General features: G+C 39.6%; 1 protein-coding gene across 1 annotated transcript; it reads left to right on the plus strand.

The window, feature by feature from the left end:
* The first annotated feature begins 869 nt into the window (after positions 1 to 869).
* On the plus strand, positions 870 to 21,193 carry LOC133541523 (synaptonemal complex protein 1-like). The gene is made up of 35 exons (XM_061884980.1): positions 870 to 1,006; positions 1,227 to 1,461; positions 1,538 to 1,622; positions 8,565 to 8,602; positions 8,682 to 8,846; positions 8,909 to 8,976; positions 9,040 to 9,113; positions 9,174 to 9,232; positions 12,032 to 12,098; positions 12,164 to 12,237; positions 12,308 to 12,416; positions 16,059 to 16,153; positions 16,395 to 16,579; positions 16,669 to 16,736; positions 16,811 to 16,872; positions 16,951 to 17,067; positions 17,127 to 17,231; positions 17,314 to 17,417; positions 17,485 to 17,581; positions 17,650 to 17,720; positions 17,841 to 17,925; positions 17,991 to 18,053; positions 18,126 to 18,188; positions 18,620 to 18,682; positions 18,754 to 18,870; positions 18,953 to 19,063; positions 19,143 to 19,235; positions 19,517 to 19,582; positions 19,681 to 19,764; positions 19,833 to 19,919; positions 20,044 to 20,097; positions 20,206 to 20,262; positions 20,327 to 20,431; positions 20,526 to 20,591; positions 20,662 to 21,193. Exons 2-35 carry the CDS (start codon positions 1,351 to 1,353, stop codon positions 20,800 to 20,802), a joined length of 3,009 nt encoding a protein of 1,002 aa, XP_061740964.1. The 5' UTR covers positions 870 to 1,006; positions 1,227 to 1,350; the 3' UTR covers positions 20,803 to 21,193.
* The last annotated feature ends 374 nt before the right edge of the window (positions 21,194 to 21,567 follow it).

A 21,567-nucleotide genomic window follows, 5' to 3' on the forward strand; every position in this document is an offset into this window, starting at 1 on the left:
TTTTTAACCAAATGTGGCCAAAAGGTTTGACGTAGTTCTCCTCTTCGTGCATGCAGTGGTCAACCTTGACCACTAGATGGCGTAAGAGTACAAAAACCGAGTTTATGTTAAATAAATGTTATAAAACAACTAATAACAATAGCCATATAATAATAAGATAATACTTCATTAATAACTAATATATATTAACTATTAAAAAATGAAACACATTATCTACAAAATGTGTATGCCTTTGTAATTAAATTAACGTTCTTCAAAAATAAATATACTAATAATATTACAATATACTAAAAAAGGAGATACGTGTATTGCCTAGTGACATTTGTAAGTACAGTACAGTCAGTGCACAATGTGTCACCCAAATAAATAGATTGTGACTGTGAGTCTCTCAGAATTCACACAATGATGACCAATCAACAAAGACCAAGTAGTCAACATTTTAGTCCAATAACTACGAGATGTGAATCAGAATCATTTAAATTCACACAAATATTGCTATATTAGTAAGAATTATTCTGAAATATTGGCAATAATTGTATGTATTTTTTTATTTATTTTACTGTAATTTGATCTTCTATATTCCCACGATGTGACAGCGATGTCACCATTTGGAATGTTGTAGATAATGAAAATGCAATATTGTATTATTTATATACCTCGTGGTGTACGCCTGGCCGGCATCTCAACAATGCACTGTAAAAGTAGATCCAAATAAAAATAATGATTAAATAAAATTTAAAAAAAAATTAATAAATACTTTAAAGATCGGGGTTTTTTTAGTCCAGTTACCAGACGGGTGACTTTTGTTTCTGCGTGTGCATAAAAACGGCCCCCAAACTGACGGCTCACGACACAATGGTTCACTTTACAAGAACCGTTCTAAAGACTCAGATCGTTCGTGAACGACGCGTCGTTCGAGCGCACTGTAGAGTTAATTTGAGGACGTGAAGGGCGTCCTGGCGCTCAATATGTCGGCATTTTACCCCGTTGGTGACGTTTATAAGAGGTAACATTACGTAATCACCGTGTTGGTGACATTTATAAGAGGTAATATCAAGTAATTACCGGTAATGAACGACTTTAAACTCCTTCGCTGAGAGTTGCTCGGTGTTTCGATGGTTATTGTTCAGTTTGGCGGGAGCTAGCTAGCTAGCTAAACACGCTAACTAATTATAGTCGTTTATTAATAACACTTGTGTCTCTTTTTGTCCTACTTACTCCACAAGTGTACGCATCAAGTGGTGACTCGGCAAAGAAGTGTACACATCGAGTGGTGACTCGGCAAAGAAGTGTACACATCAAGTGGTGACTCGGCAAAGAATTGTCCGCATCAAGTGGTGACTCGGCAAGATGGAGAAAGACCGTCGCTTCAACTTCAAACTTCTTGTGCCGCCCAGAGTGAAGACAAACCAGGTGTCTGCCGTCAAACCACAAGAAAGTGTGGACAATGGAGCCGAGCTGGTAAGTTGTCTAATAACGGACCAACACTCTCATGATTGACAGTAATGGATACATTCATGTTACTGCTCTCAATTAGGCAGCCAGTAAATATTTTGCCCAAGACCAAAACACGCCTTTCCTCAATAAAAGTGTGGTTGCACCGACTAAAGCAAGCAGACAAGGTAAGTCAAGTAACTTACATGTAATAATCAATCTAACTTGTCATTCTAACTATATTTCACAATCCTCATGAAAACAAGAACACATTTCGCCTTTAATGAATTTAATTTACCCGTAAATATACAGTACATGCCAAAAGTTTGGACACACCTTCTCCTCATTCAATTTGTTTTCTTTATTTTCATGACTATTTACAATGTAGATTGTCACATCAACACTATGAATGAATACATGTGGAGTTATGTACTCAACAAAAAAAAGGTGAAATAACTGAAAACATGTTTGAAAATTGATGGATGGATGTTTTATAGTCTAGTATATTCTTCAAAATAGCCACCCTTTGCTCTGATTACTGCTTTGCACACTCTTGGCATTCTCTCCATGAGCTTCAAGCTCATGTGAGGTGAAAACCAAAGAATTAATCAGAGCAAAGGGTGGCTATTTTGAAGAAACTAGAATATAATACATGTTTTCAGTTGTTGCACTTTTTTTTGTTAAGTATATAACTCCCCAAGTGTTCATTCATAGTTTTGATGTGACAATTTACAATGTAAATAGTCATGAACATAAAAGAAAACACATTGAATGAGGATAAGGTGTGTACAAACTTTTGGCCTGCACTGTATGTAAATAAAAAACATCATACCATACAGGGGTAGGGAACCTATGGCTCGCGAGCCAGATGTGGCTCTTTTGATGACTGCATCTGGCTCTCGGATAAATCTGAGCTGACATTGCTTAACACGATAAATAATGAATAATTCTACTTGTAAGCACAGTTTTAAAAATAACGTTCAAAATATAAAATATTGTCATGCATTTTTATGTTCAAGAAGTTGGTAAGAAGTCATTTATTTATTATTGGTTAGTGTGGGGCTTGCCCTCCAAGGGGTTCTTCAGACCACCAAGCACTGACATGAGAGCCAGTTTCAGGGTTACAATATTGTTTTATTTTTCAATAAGTCTCTCAGTTGCTTTCCAGCAATTGTCTTTTTCTCTTTTGTTCTCGCTCGCGCTCTGTTTTCTAGCCCCAAGCCCGTCTCTCCTCCTGGCTGCTGCTTATAACATAGCGACAGGTGATCATATAACAAGGCCCAGATGGGCCGTCTATGCACCTGTCGCTGAATTCAAGGCCGGTCCTGGCAACACCCTGCACGCCCCCTCCACAGTTAGCTTCAGAATAACAATGTTATTACAAAGAATAAGAGACCTCTCTAGAAATGTTGGTCTTTCTTAAAAATGCCAGCGTTTTGTTGTGTTCAGTGTTAAAAAAAATATTATATGGCTCTTACGGAAATACATTTTAAAATATTTGGCTTCTTGGCTCTCTCAGCCAAAAATGTTCCCGACCCCTGCTATAGACTCTTGATATTTTTCTAATTTAAGTGTATTTAGTTAATAGCGACTTGAATATACTTACGTTATAGACATGCTGTTCTGAATACAAACTGTGAATGGTTTTAAAACATAAAACACCATTTACACCAAATAATTGTGCATTAGCATGATTCTATCTGACCTTAGTGCAGTTTTTCTGGATAAAAAGTTACGCAATTTCCAACAGACAGTTTTAGCTGCAATGGAGATAAGTAGGTCAGACAAGAACTCTTCGCTGTAATGCAGTCTAACTCATAAATAAACTTACATCAAAGTCAGCTAACAATGGAGTGAATAAAAGCCATGACGTCATTGCGTCTATTTCGTACATTAAAACCCCCTAAAACATCAAAAAAGTGGCAACAATAATCATGACCTGAATGTTAACCAAATATTAGCAGTATTGTTATTACAAACCCCGTTTCCATATGAGTTGGGAAATTATGTTAGATGTATATATAAACGGATTGCAATGATTTGCAAATCATTTTCAACCCATATTCAGTTGACTATGCTACAAAGACAACATATTTGATATTCAAACTGATACTTTTTTTTTTGCAAAAAATCATAAACTTTAGAATTTGATGCCAGCAACACGTGACAATGAAGTTGGGAAAGGTGGCAATAAATACTGATAAAGTTGAGGAATGCTCATCAAACACCTTTTTGGAACATCCCACAGGTGTGCAGGCTAATTGGGAACAGGTGGGTGCCATGATTGGGTATAAAAACAGCTCCCCAAAAAATGCTCAGTCTTTCACAAGAAAGGATGGGGCGAGGTACACCCCTTAGTCCACAACTGTGTGAGCAAATAGTCAAACAGTTTAAGAACAACGTTTCTCTTAACAAATTTAGGGATTTCAACATTACAGTCCTTATCATCAAAAGTTTCAGAGAATCTAGAGAAATCACTCCACGTAAGCGGCATGGCCGGAAACCAACATTGAATGACCGTGACCTTCGATCCCTCAGGCGGCTCTGTATCAAAAACCGACATCAATCTCTAAAGGGTATCGCCACATGGGCTCAGGAATACTTCAGAAAACCACTGTCACTAAATACAGTCCGTTTTTGCATCTGTAAGTGCAATTAAAGCACTACTATGTAAAGCGAAAGCCATTTATCAACAACAATCAGAAACGCTACAGGCTTCTCTGGGCCCGAGATCATCCAAGATGGACTGATGCAAAGTGGAAAAGTGTTCTGTGGTCTAACGAGTCTACATTTCAAATTGTTTTTGGAAATATTTGACATCGTGTCATCCAGACCAAATGGGAGGCGAACCATCCAGACTGTTATCGACACAAAGTTGAAAAGACAGCATCTGTGATGGTACGGGGGGGCATTAGTGCGCAACGCATGGGTAACTTACACATCTTTGAAGGTTTTGGAACAACATATGCTGCCATTTAAGCGCAGTCTCTTTCATGGACGCCCCTGCTTATTTCAGCAAGACAATGCCAAGCCACATTCATCACGTGTTACAACAGCGTGGCTTCGTAAAAAAAGAGTGCGGGTACTTTCCTGGCCCACTTGCAGTCCAGACCTGTCTCCCATCAAAAATGTGTGGCGCATTATGAAGCGTAAAATACGACAGTGGAGACCCCGGACAGTTGAACAACTGAAGCTCTACATAAAACAAGAATGGGAAAGAATTCCATTTTCAAAGCTTCAACAATTAGTTTCCTCAGTTCCCAAACGTTTATTGAGTGTTGTTAAAAGAAAAGGTGATGTAACACAGTGGTGAACATGCTCTTTCCCAACTACTTTGGCACGTGTTGCAGCCATGAAATTTCAAGTTAATTATTATGTCATGATCCGTGGTCCGTATCATGTTTAGTTTAGTTATGTCCTGTTAGTTTTGGACTTCTTTAGTTCCTGGTTGCACTTCCCTGTTTGTTTTGTCACTATGGTTACTTATGATTTTCACCTGCCTTTGTTTTCTGGGACACACCTGTGTCTAATCAAAATACAATATTTAAGCCTGCCTTTTTTATCACTTGTCCTGGCTTCCTTGTTTGCGGTAAGCATCAGTCACGTATACCCGTTCTAGACTCTGTGCTAAGTTGTTGCTTTAGCTTCCTGTGCGTTCGGCACGCTTTTCTTTTGTTTGTTTCTGTCTGTTTGGTACAGTGTATTATTTATTAAATCATGTCTTACCTTTACGTTTTCGTCCGGACTGTCCGTGTTGCATTGGAGGAACGATCCCGCATAAAGATGCAACCCCCTCGTGACAGAAGTAAGTCAGCAGACAGTTCCTTTGCCATGGACTACGAGGAAGTGGAGAAAGGTACGTGGAGGTTGTTAAAGGCGAGGGAGGACCTCGCCACACTCCAGTACCGGACGCATCAACGAGGACGGAAGTCGCTTCGCTACCGGGACGGGCCACTCCCTCAAACTCCTCCTCCGGACAGCAAGACCCCACAAGCAGCCCAGTCTTCCTCGCCGCCGATGTTTGGTAATCCCATCACTCATTTTGCCAAGCAGTTCACTGAATGGTCTGTCAGTCAGCTGGAAACCGGTGCGAATGACGTCAGCCCGTCTACCGGTGATGACGTCAGAGACGAAGATTTTTTTTTTTTCAATTCTGTTAACTCTTTCTGTCAGCCGCCTCCAAAAGACTTCATTCCTAAAATAAAATATTATCAGGACATTTTTTCGTAATCTAGGTCTAGTCAGTCCCAGTCACCTTCTGACTTTCAAACTCCGCCCCCAGTTACTTTGGCCTCACCCCCTATGGCTCAAGCTCCGCCCACTCCTTTGTTTCTCCCTCCTGGTCGTCCCTACAATCCACTACGGGAGTTGCTCAGTTCCTGTCAGCCGAACTGCCACGCCCTGCAAAACCACCTCTGTCTGCTGTGCCTCATGCTGCTCAGCCTACTCCTCTTCCTGTTCTAGCCCAGTCATCTTCCGAGACACCCTTTGAAAAATCCAGTTCGGCTTGGATGGATGAGTGGCACCGCAAGGTAGTCATTGAACTAAGACTGGAGGAACAATCCCAAGCAGCAGAGGACACTCCCCCTGCTATTGAGGCTTTTGAAGACTCTGCTCGAGAGTCCCATATTGGGGAGTATAATGGGCAATTTGGACAATCAAAAGGGGAGTTTACCTCACCTCCTCCCACCCATCCCTAAACTCTGTTCCAGACCACAGGGAGCGCGAATGGTATCCGCTTTTTGAGGGGGGGGCTAGTGCTGGGAGCTGTGCTACGGCGGTAGCACAGCTGTGCCCAGCCAAGCCGCAACCCCGGCCCGGCCACCACCACCAGTCCTTCGGCATTATAAGCCGCAACCCCCGGCCCGGCCACCACCTGTCCTTCGGCATGCTAAGCCGCAACCCCCGGCCAGGCCATCTCCGTCTAAGTTATGTCCAACACCTGTCCCCTGACTGGTTTCCGCACCAGCACCTGTCCACAGACTGGTTTCCGCACCAGCACCTGCCCCCAGACTGTTTTCCGCACAAGCACTGCACCAAGGCTGGTTCCCAACCCAGCACCTGCACCAAGGCAGGTTCCCACCCCAGCACCTGCACGAAGGCAGGTTCCCACCCCAGCACCTGCTCCAAGTCTGGTTCCCACACCAGCACCTGCTCCCACGATGACGACGGCTCCGCCTCCTGCTTCCACGACGAAGACGGCTCCGCCTCCGACGACGACTGCGCCACCTCCTGTTTCCACGACGACAACGGCGCCGCCTCCTGCTTCCACGAGGACGACGGTGCCGCCTTCTGCTCCTGCTTCCACGACGACGATGGTGCCGCCTCCTGCCCCGGCTTCCACGGCGACAACAACACCTGCTCCTTCCTCGCCCTCATCGTCGTCTCAGCAACCTCGAGTTGTCCGGCTGCGCAAGCAGCAATCTGGGGCCTGCAGGCAGCTCTCTCGGAGGTCAGTGAATGGACGCCAGTGGCGCAAACAGCAGCGACACCCAAGACGTTGTCTTAGAACTCTCCGGCTGCTGATTTCCTAGCGCCACTCACGCCCACCTTCTCGGCGGCTACCAATGTGGTCTTTTCAAGGTCGCCCGTTTCAACAATTGCGGCAGCGGCATTCCGTTTTCCGCCGCCACCTGACTTGTCCCCTGTGGATTTGGGGACACTTGGCCTGGCGACCCACCACCAAGGCCTCCCTCTGTTCTCCCTTGACTCTTGAACTGTTTTGTAGTTGGTGGGTTTTTAGTTTTTCCAGGGGACATGACATCTGGAATATGTCCTTGGGGAGGGGGTACTGTCATGATCCTGTTTAGTTTAGTTATGTCCTGTTAGTTTTGGACTTCTTTAGTTCCTGGTTGCACTTCTGTGTTTGTTTTGTCACTATGGTTACTAATGATTTTCACCTGCCTTTGTTTATTTGGGACACACCTGTGTCTAATCAAGAGACAATATTTAAGCCTGCCTTTTTTTATCACTTGTCCTGGCTTCCTTGTTTGCATTAGGCAACATTTACATTTCTCCTGTTTTTTTCTCCTCTCTATAGTGATTTGATACACTTGCCTTTTTAACCTTGGTGATATTTTGGTTTTTGTTTAGCTCCACGCTTACCAGCGTCCGCAGTTTTTTATTTTTTTGTTTAATTTTTAATTTATTAAAAACTTGAATCTTACCTGCACACTACTCCTGCTTGTTTCCTGTGTTGGTGAGGAACACGACAATCGCAGCCATGCACCCTCGAAGACGTAACATTTTATTTCCAAATAAAAAATAAAGTTTATGAGTTTGAACATCAAATATCTTGTCTATGTAGTGCATTCAATTGAATATGGTTCGAAATGGATTTGCTAATCATTGTATTCCGTTTATTTTTACATCTAACGCAATTTCCCAACTCATATGGAAACGGGGTTTGTAAAAGCACCAATGTTAAGGACCTACATTTAGTGGCACATTGATCACAGAGCGCTAAGGAGTTTATGCTACTACAGTATATTGACATTGTGAGCCGCTGCATTGCCTTTGAATATTGTAAGTTCATTCTAGATTTAAGTCATGCCTCTCTCCTGGATTGTAGAAAGTTTGTGGAGATAAACCAACAAGTTGGTCAAAGTTTGACAACCCATTTAGAACCAGAAACTCAGAAAAAGACCAGAAAAAATGCTCAGTTGCACCTCGCTTTGTCTTCGCAAGGATTATGAATCAGTCTTCATGTACAGGGGAGAGCAAACATTGTATAGTAAGTGATTATTTTCTTATGTTTGTTGTCTCTCATGTAGTCTGCCATGATTAGTAGTGTTGTTGAAGGAAAAGCGAACATTGTTTTGTGTCTGTGAAATTAGTACACTGCTGTATGCTTGAAATGAGCAAAATGCGTAAATAATACACGTGATAATGAATGTTAGTACATTACATACTGTATGTACTTACAACATATATGTAAAACACTGATGGAAGTGTTTGGAGGTTTTAGGTGCTTTATAAGCAGAAGAAAAGGACTCACTGTAAGCTGACTTTTGCTAACATGTATTTACGAGTTAGGAAAACATGTGTTCTTATCCCACATAAGGATTGTGAATGATGCAGTTCCACTTTAAGTCACCATTTGTTATTGATGAATTGTCTCCCCTGAAAAGAGTCCATCAAGATGCAAGTTGCCCCAAGAGAAAAAGAGGTGAGAATGAACATTAAACAGTCAACAATCTGCCACCACTCAAAAGTTCATTGAATATCTTCCTGCCATTGTTCCACAGAGTGAATGTAGTCCTGTGCAGCTGTATTCCATAATGTTTGACGAAGTGGAGAAAATCCAGTGCTGGAAAGCCAAAGTGGACTGTGACGCTGTGCAAAGCGAGAGGAAACTTCAAGAGAACAAACGAACAATTGAGAGTCAGCGCAAAGCCATTAAAGAGCTGCAGGTGCCTGCCTTTTCACACAAAGGAAGTACAGAGCTTTACCATGTTTTGTTTGCTCTTTACAGCTTCAAAGTGAAAGTATCAGCATCAAGCTTGAAGAGCAGATGAGTGAAAATGAGGATTTGAGGAACAAGTATGGTTGAATTGCTTGAATACAGCACACTTCAGATGTTTCTAATGAAATGTTGTCATGCAGAAACAATGCAACCCGCAACTTGTGTAATATACTCAAGGAAACCTTCCAGCGGTCAGCTGTTAAAATGCAAATGTGTAAGTGTGTGTTTGCATGTGTCACTTGCAAAGAAACTGACTTTGAATTCTGTTTTGTAGTTGAATCTGAAAGAGAGGAAACTCATCACCTCTTCATGGAAAATAGTAACAGTGTTCAGGTACAAAACTGCTATGTATTTCATTCAAAGAGTAGTAGGGCTGGACAATTATCACAAACACATCTCATCTGTTGTGTTGTTTTAAACGACATCATGGATGTAACATCAATGTACAAACAGCAGTCACAACTTGAGAGCTTCTTAACAGCTTAAAGTCGTCTCAATACTCCTCAGACTCAGAACAGCAGCACACTTCCCCCCCTTCACAATGAAAGTGCTGTGAACCACAGCAGGTCTGACTGCACTAACAAAACAAAAGTTTCAAAACAGTATCTTACTCAATACAATGTACTTAAAGCACTCATTGATACATTTACACAATTTGTATGCTTTGACTTAAAGTACTGGTCAAATTGTTCAAAGATGTATTGCACAAAGAAAGGTGAGGATTGTTGCTTTTGATTTACAAACCTGTTATCAAATGTAATTAATGACACACAAAGCACACAATCTATGGTGGTAAAATGAGTGAAAAGGGTAAATCACGGAATTCCAAAAAATTAAACAGGAAAAACTGAAAGTTATTGTTACTTAATTGTAATGTATTATTACAAATATGATTTTTTTGTTGTATTTTATTCTTTACTAATTTATATCCGTTCTTTTAAACTATATATACAATTGAGTTTTGGTGGTACAATAAATATGCATGTTTTCAAATGAATGAATACTAGTGTTAATTATTGTGATTCTAATTAGGACTGGGCAATATGGCCTTTCATTAATATCTCAATATTTTTAGGCCATGTCACGATACACCATATATATCTGGATATTTTGCCTTAGCCTTGAATGAACACTCGATGCATATAATCACAGCAGTATGATGATTCTTTATGTCTACATCAAAACATTCTTTTTTTTACTGCATTAATAAATGCTCATTTTAAACGTTCTTGCGGAGAGGGAAATCACAACTAAGTCAATTTAGCAAAACTATTTATTAAACAGTTATTAAGCAATGACACAAACATTCATGTAAATTCCAAATCCAAAATTGCTAGATTTTCAGAGACATTTTAAAACAAACTATTAGTGCGCTTTTGTGCATGATGTTACTAAGATGACATATCAAAACAACACTAAATTAAAATGCACTTTTTGTACAGAACACCATTACAATAGTTTAAGACATGTAAAGTGCACTTTTGTGCATGTTGTCACAGAAGATATTTCAATAAGTGTCAAATAAAAATGAGCTGCATAATAAGAAATCAAAGTGTATGTCATTCGCTATGTGGTAGGTTCCTGCGGACGTTATCTCCTTCTGTTTTAGACTTTTTTTATATGGTGTACATGTGGAAATGGTTGCTTGGGCATTTTCCTGGCTGTGGCACCGCCCGTAGATGTTGACATGCGGAGTAAGTACTCTCCTTCTCTAGCGCGTGACTTTTCAACTGGGGCTACACATTAACAGTGCTGCTACTTTTTGTGGCAACGCTTTTGGCGCATACATGTAAAAAATATTCCCGCTTGAAGCCAAACCACCGCCTGACGATGGACCCCATACTGTTTTTCTTGTGAATTAATTCTTCCTTCTAAGGCTGGGCGATATGGCCTTTTTATAATATTGCGATATTTTTTAGGCCATATCGCCATATACGATGTATATCTCGGTATTTTGCCTTAGCCTTAAATGAACACTTGATCCATATAATCACAGCAGTATGATGATTCTGTGTCTACATTGAAACATTGTTGTTCATACTGCATTAATATATGCTCATTTTAAACTTACATGCAGAGAAGGAAATCACAATTAAGTCGATTTACCAAAACTGTATTTATTAAAGTTATTAGCAGGTGACTTTTCAAATGATGCTACATATTAGCAGTAATGCTACTTTTGGCAGCAAAGCTTGTGCCCTACACTTGACAAATTAAAGTTGTCTATTCGACATATTCCCGCTTGAAGCCAAACCACCGCAATTCTTCCTTCATTTGTTACCATATGCGCACCTTCTGTCCCTCCTATTACCACTCGACTGGGATGAGAATCAGCACCTCCGAGTTCGCTAGCATCACAGCTAACGTTAGCCACGCTGCTACCTCTGCTGGGCGAGGGCGTATACGTACTGAATGTGACGTATGAAGTGACAGTATGTGACATGTGTATGTTTGTGCGCTTGCTGTCGGTGAGGAGACGCAAGAAGGAGTGTGAAGAGCCTGTAGTGTAATACCCACAGCTAAAAACAACTGCGTGAGAACGTATACTCGAATATTACGATATAGTCATTTACTATATCGCAACGAGACAAACCCGCGATATATCGCGTATATCGATATATCGACCAGCCCTACTTCCTTCATTTGTTACCAGATTCGCACCTTCTTTGTCTTGTATTAACACTCTCACTGCTCCGTTAGCACCATTGCTAACGTTACCCATGTCGCTACCTCTCTGCTCCGCGAGAGCGTATGACGTTGGGCGCGCGTCAGTATGTGACGTATGTAAGAGGGTGTGCTTGTTTTAACTCTGTAAGAAGGAGAGACAAGAAAGAGTGAAAAAGGCATGTAGTCTAATGCCTGCAGCTAAAAGCAACTGCGTGAGGACATACACTCAAACGTCACAATATAGTCATTTTCTATATCACACAGAGGCAAACCCGTGATATATCGAGTATATCGATATATTGGCCAGTCCTATTTCTAATATCAATCAACACAATCATTATTTTCTATGGTACAATTTTCCAGCCCCAATAAATACACATTCAATTGTACAGTCATTGATTTAGTGTATATGTGTATACAGTATGTATGTGTATATATATATATATATATAATTGTTTTGTCTAGAAATCGATTGCAGCATTTCAGAGCCTTTGCAGTCAAGCTGAGGCTGACCAGAAGGAAATGCAATCAGGTTTGTCATGAACTTCTTGAAAGTCATGTAAACATTGACTTATAAGTCTCCCTTTTCACCCACAGTCAAAGAGGCCTTGCTGCAATTTGAAGTGCTCAAAGAGAAGTATCAGCAAGAATACACAATGAAAGAGCAAGAAGTTAAAATGACACACAAAATATTGGTGTTATAATTACCATTACTATTTAAAGATGTGATTGCTTCTTCAGGTGTCGGCGTTGGAAACTAAACTTAGTGATAAAGAAAGTGAACTTGAAATGGTGCAACGTGAACTCAGTGATTCTCGAGATCAATACAAAAAGCTTCAAGAGGCAACAAGTAAGATTTGTGCATTAGTAGGGCTGAAACACTACCCTTGGTGCGAGCCATACTTCGCTTTTTGAGTCAAAATGTCCGTTCATTTTCAGTATGGTTTTTCGTCTTCAAGCAAAACGATTTTTTTTCCTATCCAAAACGACTCTTTATTGTGCTCGTCAGCATAAACTCCATTTTGCAGCAAACACGGTATCAGTTGTGTACTGCATGCTAGAGGACTTAACAGTAACAAAACACACCACTTTCAAATGATGACGTTCCTGGTATTCCTTGATACCAGTTTACACCACTGCTTCTCAATTTGTTTGTTTGTATTTGTTTATTTGAAGGACAATGTGCAGTTAAATGGTTTCACTGTGGAAGAGGGGTTAGTGCGTCTGCCTCACAATACGAAGGCCCTGAGTAGTCAGGGTTCAATCCCGGGCTCGGGATCTTTCTGTGTGGCGTTTGCATCTGCTCCCCATGAATGTGTGAGTTCCCTCTGGGTACTCAGGCTTCCTCCCACTTTCAAAGACATGCACCTGGGGATAGGTTGATTGGCAAAACTAAAATTGGCCCTAATGTGTGAATGTGAGTGTAAATGTTGTCTGTCTATCTGTGTTGGCCCTGCGATGAGGTAGTGACTTGTCCAGGGTGTACATCGCCTTCCACCCAATTGTAGCTGAGATAGGCGCCAGCGACCCCCAGGACCCCAAAAGGGAAATAAGCGGTAGAAAATGGATGGATGGATGTTGTCTGTCCATCTGTGTTGGCCCTACGATGAGGTGGCGACTTGTCCAGGGTGTACCCTGCCTTCCGCCCGATTGTAGCTGACATAGGCACCAGCGATCCCAAAGGGATAAGCGGTAGAAAAATGGATGGATGAATGAATGTGCAGTTACATTAAGAAGATGGCTGCACCAGATTTAGCACCATGCTAATTTCCATCTGCAATCCTTTTATGGCGCATTTCAGAATCATTTAATATCCACAATTAAAATGACACAACAACATTTAAATTACATAAGCAATTTACCTACATAAGCAATTTGAAATACAAGTGGCGTATTTTGCAGACTATAGGCGCACTTAAAATCGTTTTTTTCCCTCAAAACTCGACAGTGCGCCTTATAACCCGGTGCGCCTAATGTACAAAATAATTCTGGTTTTGCTTACTGACCTCAAAGCAATGATATTTGGTACACTGTGTAATGATAAGTGTGACCAGTAGATGGCCGTCAAACATAAGAAACACCTGCAGACTGCAATATGACTCAAGTAAACAACACCAACATTTTAAATGTTCCATTGAAAATATAGAACATTACACATGGCGCTCAAAAATCGATCAAAATGTCTTTGTTGGACTTTGGTAAGCTATGAAGCCACACTGCTTGATGGATTGTACTCTGCTTCAACATAGGAGTATTATTATGGTGTGCGTATATGGTAAGACATTTCTGGTGTTTTGTTCGCAATATTATGCAAAAGCAACTTTTCTTACCTCCTAGTACCTGTGATGTGTAAAACATCATCTATGCAACATTTTAAACAAATAAGCACCATTACATGTTATATAGACCACAAGGAAGTCTTACATTTAGAAAAAAAATTATAATATTACCCCTCTAATGCGCCTTATTATCCGGTGCGCCTTATTTATGAAAAAACATTTTTTTTAAAAATTACATCATTCATCGGCAGTGCGCCTTATAATCCTGTGCATCTTATGGTCTGGAACAGGGGTAGGGAACCTGTGGCTCTTTTTATGACTGCATCTGGCTCTCAGATACATCTTAGCTGACATTGCTTAATACTATAAGTAATGAATAATTCCACTGGTAATCACAGTGTTAAAAATAGTGAAGTGAATTATATTTATATAGCGCTTTTCTCGAGTGACTCAAAGCTCTTTACATATGAAAACCCAATATCTAAGTTACATTTAAACCCATGTGGGTGGCACTGGGAGCAGGTGGGTAAAGGGTCTTGCCCAAGGACACAACGGCTTAAGAGGGAATCAAACCTGGAACCCTCAAGTGACTGGCACGGCCACTCTACCAACCGAACTATGCCGCCCCCACATTCTAAAACAATTCATAGAAATAGGCTTGAGAATTATACTTTAATGCGGATATACATTCGCATTGCACTAATTTAGCGAAATAAAAAGCGGAAAAAAATGAACAAGGAACTAAAACTATTTATAAAAAAAATCACCGAACAATGGTTGGGTTAACATGTCACTATGACTGGAAGTAATTATTATGACCGTTAAAGCATTGTTCTCTGTCATACAAGTTTTAAAAAGGAACAAGTATTGTTAGAAAATTAAAAACACCACCTTGCAACAAGGATATCTTGGATAACGTTCAAAATATATAACATTCTTAAGCATTTTAATTCCTCCATCCATCCGTTTCTACCGCACCTGTTCAAGAAGTCGCATCAATGGTAAGAAGTATTTTATTTATTATTGGTTAGCTTCAGAATAAAAATGTTATGAAAAAATTAAGATTTATTATAGTCTAAAAATGTTGGTCTAACTTAAAAAATGCATGGATTTAGTTGTATTCAGTGTTAAAAATTATTATATGGCTCTCACAGTAATACTTTAAAATATTTGGTTTTCATGGCTCTCTCAGTCAAAAAGGTTCCTGACCCCTGGTCTGGAAAATACGGTGCAATACATAGAGGGTCAGTGATGGCTTGGTGGGAAAAGGATGGATCACATCACCACACTTTCATGGCAAGCAGTGACCCACATAGCGTGTATTGAATGACACAACCTTCAAGTGCAGTTTGAACAAGAGTTAGTGCAAATAAACAATGTGTGACAATTTCAGGAATACTTTGTGGCAAAACACAAAAGTGTCTGTAGAGCTTTTGAATATAAGGAATATCTATAAAGATTTAATTCAAAATATTTAAATATAGAAATGTGTTCTTCTGATGAACTCAGTTGTAAAATGAATCTCCCAGACTGGCTAAATGGTTTTACCGGCAAGTCGTTGTGGGCGAAATGTGTTCAGGGAACAACGAGCTGCAGTCGTGAGAGCTGTCCCTTCGAGGAGCTTTCAACAGATTTTAAAGAAGCTTCTTTAAATGATTGTTTTTCAAATTGTCTGCTGGTGCTGGCTTTAAACCTTTTTTATGTTCAGTAGGATGTGAGGGGAGACTGGTAGAAGCTAGAGATGGCATTTACGGTTTTCTGAAAGAGACAAATCTTGAAGAGCTGTTCTGTATAGAGAGCCATTCAAAAGACTGGTTCGTTGTTATTTTCAATTGTTACTCGCTTTTTTTATGAAGGAAATAATTACAAGCAGAAGTTATAAGATAAAATCTGAATAATATAGATTTTCACCATGGTGGAAATATTGTAAAACATAATTTCATTAGTGTTTTTCATGGTCGTGCCGTCTCCCAATGCTTTGACAGTGACATCATTATTTTGAATTTTTCCCCACTTCACAAACTTTGTGGCACAATAGAAACACCACAAGGTACAGATAACTTTCATGCAAATCAACTTTACAGGAACATTTTCCACTCAAGCGTTTGAACAATACAGGAAAAAATAGCCTACATCTAAAATAAAAATAAACTCAAATAATGATTTACACAAAATATAAACGCTGTATCAAATATTTATTCACACTTTTGCAGATGAACTGAATGACACTGTAAAAAGTTCTAAAATGGAGATGGCATCCCTTTGTGGAAAACTGCACTCATCAGAGCAGCGCTGCAAAGAAATTGAGGTGAGTTCTATGCCTAGTGTGTTCAACATAGACTTCTCAAAACACTACATCGCTGCAATGTTGGCTTTTGATGCCCGAGCAATACCACCGCTGCTGCTCACTGTTCCCTTCACCTCCCAGCTGGTGGAACAAAGGGATGGGTCAAATGCAGAGAGTAATTTTACCACACCTAATGTGTGTCTGTGACTATCAGTGGTACTTTAACTTTCACTTTCACTGAAACATGTCTGCTTTATCAAAGACACATTTGGAAGCCATCACTGCAATGCTGGAGGAGAGCAAAGAGGAGCATGCAAGAGTCCTCAGAAGCAAAGATTTAAGCTTGCAGGATCTTTGCAGGGTAAAAAATGAACAAGCTGAGAAGCTTGAGCAGATTCAGACCACCCTTCTAGAGCTGCAGAATGTGTTGGCCATGGAGGAGCAGAGGTATAAACGGTTTGGACTTTACAAGATTATCAAATCCCTGGACAGTTTTTTTCTCGTCATTTTGTCCCTGCAACTAATGTTTGTTAAAGGTCTATAAAATTTGAGGCAAAACTGCTGGAAAACAGCAAGGAACTGGAAAGTAGTCAATTCCTTTTAGGTAAGTTTCCATGACAACTACTTTATGAATTCAGGAAAAGAGACTTAAAGTAAAATACTTCATTTACTTCGCAGCTGAGACCAAAGAGCAAAGTGCAAAAAAAGATGAGCAGATTCGAATCCTTGCGAGTGAAGTGGTGAATTTTACTTGGATCCTTTCTTTTTTTTGTATTTCAAGCATCCAATTCACTGAATGTGTTAAATTGTGTTGTTAGGACAACATCAGGGCATCTATGGAGTTGATAAAGGGGAAAAGTGACGCACTTGAGGTCACAGTAAAGCAACTCCACATTGAACTTGCATCAAAGGCCAAAGAAGCCCAGCTCAGCATGGTAACACCAGTTTTCTCAGAAAAGATGTTGCCATGACCAAGCAACGTTCTTCCATCCAGAATGAAGCAAAGACTACATTAGCTGAAAACGAGCGACTGAGGAAAGTTTGTGAAGTTGCTGAAAAGGCAAAGGAAACTTCAGTGGAGAAGTGCAGTGTCATGGAGGTTTTACACAAATTCCTCAAATTTTAACAATTACAACTTCTTGATATTATTGGACTTGCTGTGGTTTTTTTTCATTCTAAAGAGCAAAGTACACGAGCTGAGGGAAAAATTGATCAATGAAAGGAACAAAACAGAAGAGTGCAGTATTGTAATGGTGCAACTCCAGGAAGAACTTGCACAAAATCAGTGGGTCACTTTAATAAAAAAAAATACCTTATCATATTTGACTAATTTGAAATGCGCTGATTTTTAGGGCCACACACGAAGAGCTGCTGTGCAACTTTAACGACATTTGGTCTGAAAAGAAGGACATATCCTCTAATGTGAAAACTATGGAGGCAAACATGAAGGTGTGAGCATTGCTGCACAAAGTGTAGACTTGTGTCCATCTAATAATAAAACATGATTTGACTGGCAGGCGAGTGAGCAGAAAGCCACCAAGCTCACAGTGGATGTTCAGAGACTGGAGGAGGAAAACCAGCGTTTAAGGTCAGCTTGCATTTTAGAGACCTAATGGTGTGTGACATACTCAAAGCAAATAACATAATTGAGTCTACTGATGCTTACTGGGCTGAGATTAGCTTCTGTACATTTTGTCATATTTTACAGAAAGGAGATTGACTCTCTTCCAACACTAATCAAAGGACAATGTGAAGAAACATTGACGACGTTGCAGAAGAAAATGGAGGACAATGTAAGAATGTTACCTAAAACTTAGTGAGTGTTGTCAGAAACTGATGGTAACGTGTCTTGGTGTAGTATCAACATCTGCAGCAGAACTTCAAACAAGCTGAGAGGCAGGTCAAAGCTGCAGAGGCAAAGGTGACAAGAAATAACCTTGTTGTGTCACTTTTCTGCTGCATCTAATGAACCTATTATTGGTTTGGTTTGTAGCTCTCTAATCTCAGGAAGAAAACTGGAATGATTCGCCAAGTCCAAGACAAATACCAGAACGAGGTTTGTACTTGAAGAAATTAGAACTCAGTCATACATGCATCTTCTGCCATTACAGGACATACTTCTTATCCCCTGTACTTTTTTACAGTCCAACCCTCATGGTAAACTATATAAATTGAAGTCTTGAGACAAGTTGAAGCCTGGTATACTTAAGGCCTCCATACGGTTGGCTGTGCCATTTCTCACTTACGTGTGCATGGCCATCCCCACTTTCACTCCCTCTGGTTGTAATTGGCACACGGCTGTGGAGCTAGCTGTTAACATGTTGGTTGTTTGTTCTCTTCGGGTCGCACCAGCTAGATAGATTTTGATATTAGAGGATTAATTTACATGAACATTGGAATAATGTGTGTCTGTGTCAAGCTATAAACATCTGGGAAACACTGAAGAGAGTCCGGTTTGTCACTATTCTGTGAATTTGTGTTTTTCAGATTAAAATGCTTAAGAAACAAGTGGCAAAAGAGATAGGGAAATCCAGTCAACTTGAAAAGGAGGTATGCCGTTTTCCTGTTGTTGTTCATGTAATAAGTATTGTAAATGATTATGGTACTTTTATTGTCTTTAGATAAGCAGTCTGCACGAGGAATCACAGGACCTCAAAAGACAACATGAGGAAAAGCACCAGAAGCTACTGAAAGATGTTGAATCAACATCATCAGTAGCTGCAGACCGTGACAATGAGGTTTCTCTTTGTATTACATGTGGTATGATATTAGCTCATCATGTATCCCTTTAGTCTTATAGAATTACTTTTTTGTCCACAGATACAAAAGCTTAGATCAACAACAGCTGAGGCTGTCAAGAACAAAGAAGATGCAGAACTCAAGTGTCAGCACAAGACAGCAGAGATGCTGGCACTGATGGAAAAACACAAAGTACATCTTATTTTCTAGAGATGGAGCCTGCAAACTATAACTGACCATTCAAACACAAACTTGACTTTGTCCTTACTAGAGCCAGTATGACCGCATGGTAGAAGAAAAGGATGCGGAGCTTGATGAGACAAAGACCAGAGAGATGAAGGCAGTTGATTGCAGCAAATCACTGGTATAAGAACTGAACATGCTCACTCTTAATTTAGTTCTAACTCAAAACTTAAACAATCAGAACTTGAAAATGTATTTTATTATTATTATTACATTATATATATATATGCATATATATATATATATATATATCTACAAGATATAGATATATATATGAAATATGAATACATATGTGTGTGTGAGTGTGTGTATATATATATATATATATATATATATATATATATATATATATATATATATATATATATATATATGCTTATCTTATTATATTGTTTATCATAGGAGTTGAATGTCTCCAAGCTTAAGAGTGAAAATACTCAACTAAAGAAGCAGCTGTTGACAGAAAAGGTATGGATATTTTAATCTGATAAACTTCACCATTTAAATGTATTATACTTCACTTTAATTGTGTCTCCAGCAGAGAATTAATATTACTTTGCTTACAGGATAACTTTCAAAAGGATTTAAGTGATCTTAGGAAAGAATTGTCATCGCTCAAATTCTCACAGCTGTCAGAACAAAAAAAGAAGGTAAAATGAACAAGTAGCAAATGCATGATCTTTAAGATGTCTGAAAGTTTTTATGGGGACCTTTGCAGCCAAGGGCCTTCAATGCTAATGAAGGGAGATGTGTGGACACACCAAGAAGCAGCTCTTCAAGGATAAGTGTCTTTGACTTCTCCAAGGTCTGTGTAAATCACTCTCTGCAAAGATGGTGGAATTCACTTGATGCTTTGTGATTCAAATTGACTTTGACTTGATGAAAACTGATTCAGCTTTACTTGCAACATTTGATGTTTGATATTGAAGGAACTGGACTCTGGATCCATCAGAAAAACACATGGCACTACAGCAAAGAACAAGGTCGAAACCCCCGTTTTCCTGTATTAAAAAATGATCATTTACTCATTAATTTTCTGTTGTTTATCACAGTGACAATATTAAAAAGCAAACTTTGAATTTACGCTATAGGACTTGAGTACGCCAGGAAGTGCAACAAACAGATTTGGCAGAACGTCAAAGATCAAAGTAATTGATGACACCATTTTAATGATGCATACATACATTCTGTAAAGTGGTGTATTTCTCACAGACCTACAGAATAAGGACACCCCCTAGTGCCAACAAGCTTTCAACCTGGGAAAAGACAACAATCGAACTGGAGCCCAAGTCCGACAGCTCTGATCAAAACAACCTGGTGATTATGTATTTGCATTATTAGTGGACAATTTGTTAGTCAGGGTCAAAAGCGGGTTATGAAAACCATTAATTTGGCTCTCTGATCCTGACAGATTTTGGCAAACACACCAGGACCTTGTATTCCTGGCCCCCTCTCTAAACACAACATGTTCAAACAGGTATCAAATGTGTAGACGTTCTCTACTGACCAATCATTCTAAAACATGTTGCAACTATTTGTTTCTATAGCTCCAGAGCCCCACTGTTCTTAAGTCTCCTGGTAACTCCCTGAAGTTAGCAGCCATGAAGAGAATGAGAGACGCTGGTTGGACCGCCGTTGTTGGCTGCGACAAAAAGAAGAAAAAGACTCATGAGAAGATCTTTGCATGAGTAGTGCCTTTCCTGCAATTCACTAAAACACCCTTTGTCTTATTTTAACTGTAGTCATCTTTTATGACAGTACAGAACATAGTCAATTTTCAGTTATGCTACAGTATTTGTTTGACTTAGTTTAGGAGCAGTAATACCGTAGTGGGCTAATCTACTTGTAGTGAAGTAGTTAGACTGTAGTAAGGATAGAAGTGTAGTATTAATATATGGAGTTTCATAGTACTGAAAGGGGTAATAGTAGTAGTCATAGCGCGGTAGTTGTACTGCTGTAGTAGTATTTATTTTGCACAGGGTGATAGTTTTAACTCCTTTAAGAGTTTGCACTGTTATGGTTTCATGTTTAAATGCACTTCCATTGGTTTGACAGTAAAATGTACAAGCAATGTTCAAACTACTTTGTATTTCTATTTAATCTTTGAAATGTCATTGGTGAATTCCTGGCATCTTCAGAATTATTCTTTGTAAAAAAAAACTGTAAGCGGAACTTAGATTGGTTGGATGGTGTGGTTGAGGTGGGTGTCTATTGTCACGGACTGGATCACCATCGTAAAGTCCCTAAGAAATGCCAAGGGTGTCACGGTCTGGAATGTGCAGTGTCTGCTGGCATTATTTTAACATCTAAAAAGACAAGTGTACCATTGTACTCTTCTGGTTTTTCTTTAAATATTTATCTCCAAACCTGTTAGGGCTGCAAAGCAAATTATCTTTTCAATTAAAACAGAGATGGGATCTTTAACTTTAGTACTTTTATTGGTATTGCCAGAT

Source organism: Nerophis ophidion, linkage group LG02 (genome assembly GCF_033978795.1).
Source record: "Nerophis ophidion isolate RoL-2023_Sa linkage group LG02, RoL_Noph_v1.0, whole genome shotgun sequence".
Taxonomy (NCBI): domain Eukaryota; kingdom Metazoa; phylum Chordata; class Actinopteri; order Syngnathiformes; family Syngnathidae; genus Nerophis; species Nerophis ophidion.

What these genes read in the sequence shown, in the direction of transcription:
- LOC133541523 (XM_061884980.1), top strand. Translation starts at nt 1,351, where the DNA reads ATGGAGAAAGACCGTCGCTTCAACTTCAAACTTCTTGTGCCGCCCAGA. An exon ending in AGCTGTTAAAATGCAAATGT is followed by an intron (nt 9,114 to 9,173) that starts GTAAGTGTGTGT and finishes TCTGTTTTGTAG; the next exon opens with TTGAATCTGAAAGAGAGGAA. An exon ending in AACACAACATGTTCAAACAG is followed by an intron (nt 20,592 to 20,661) that starts GTATCAAATGTG and finishes TTGTTTCTATAG; the next exon opens with CTCCAGAGCCCCACTGTTCT.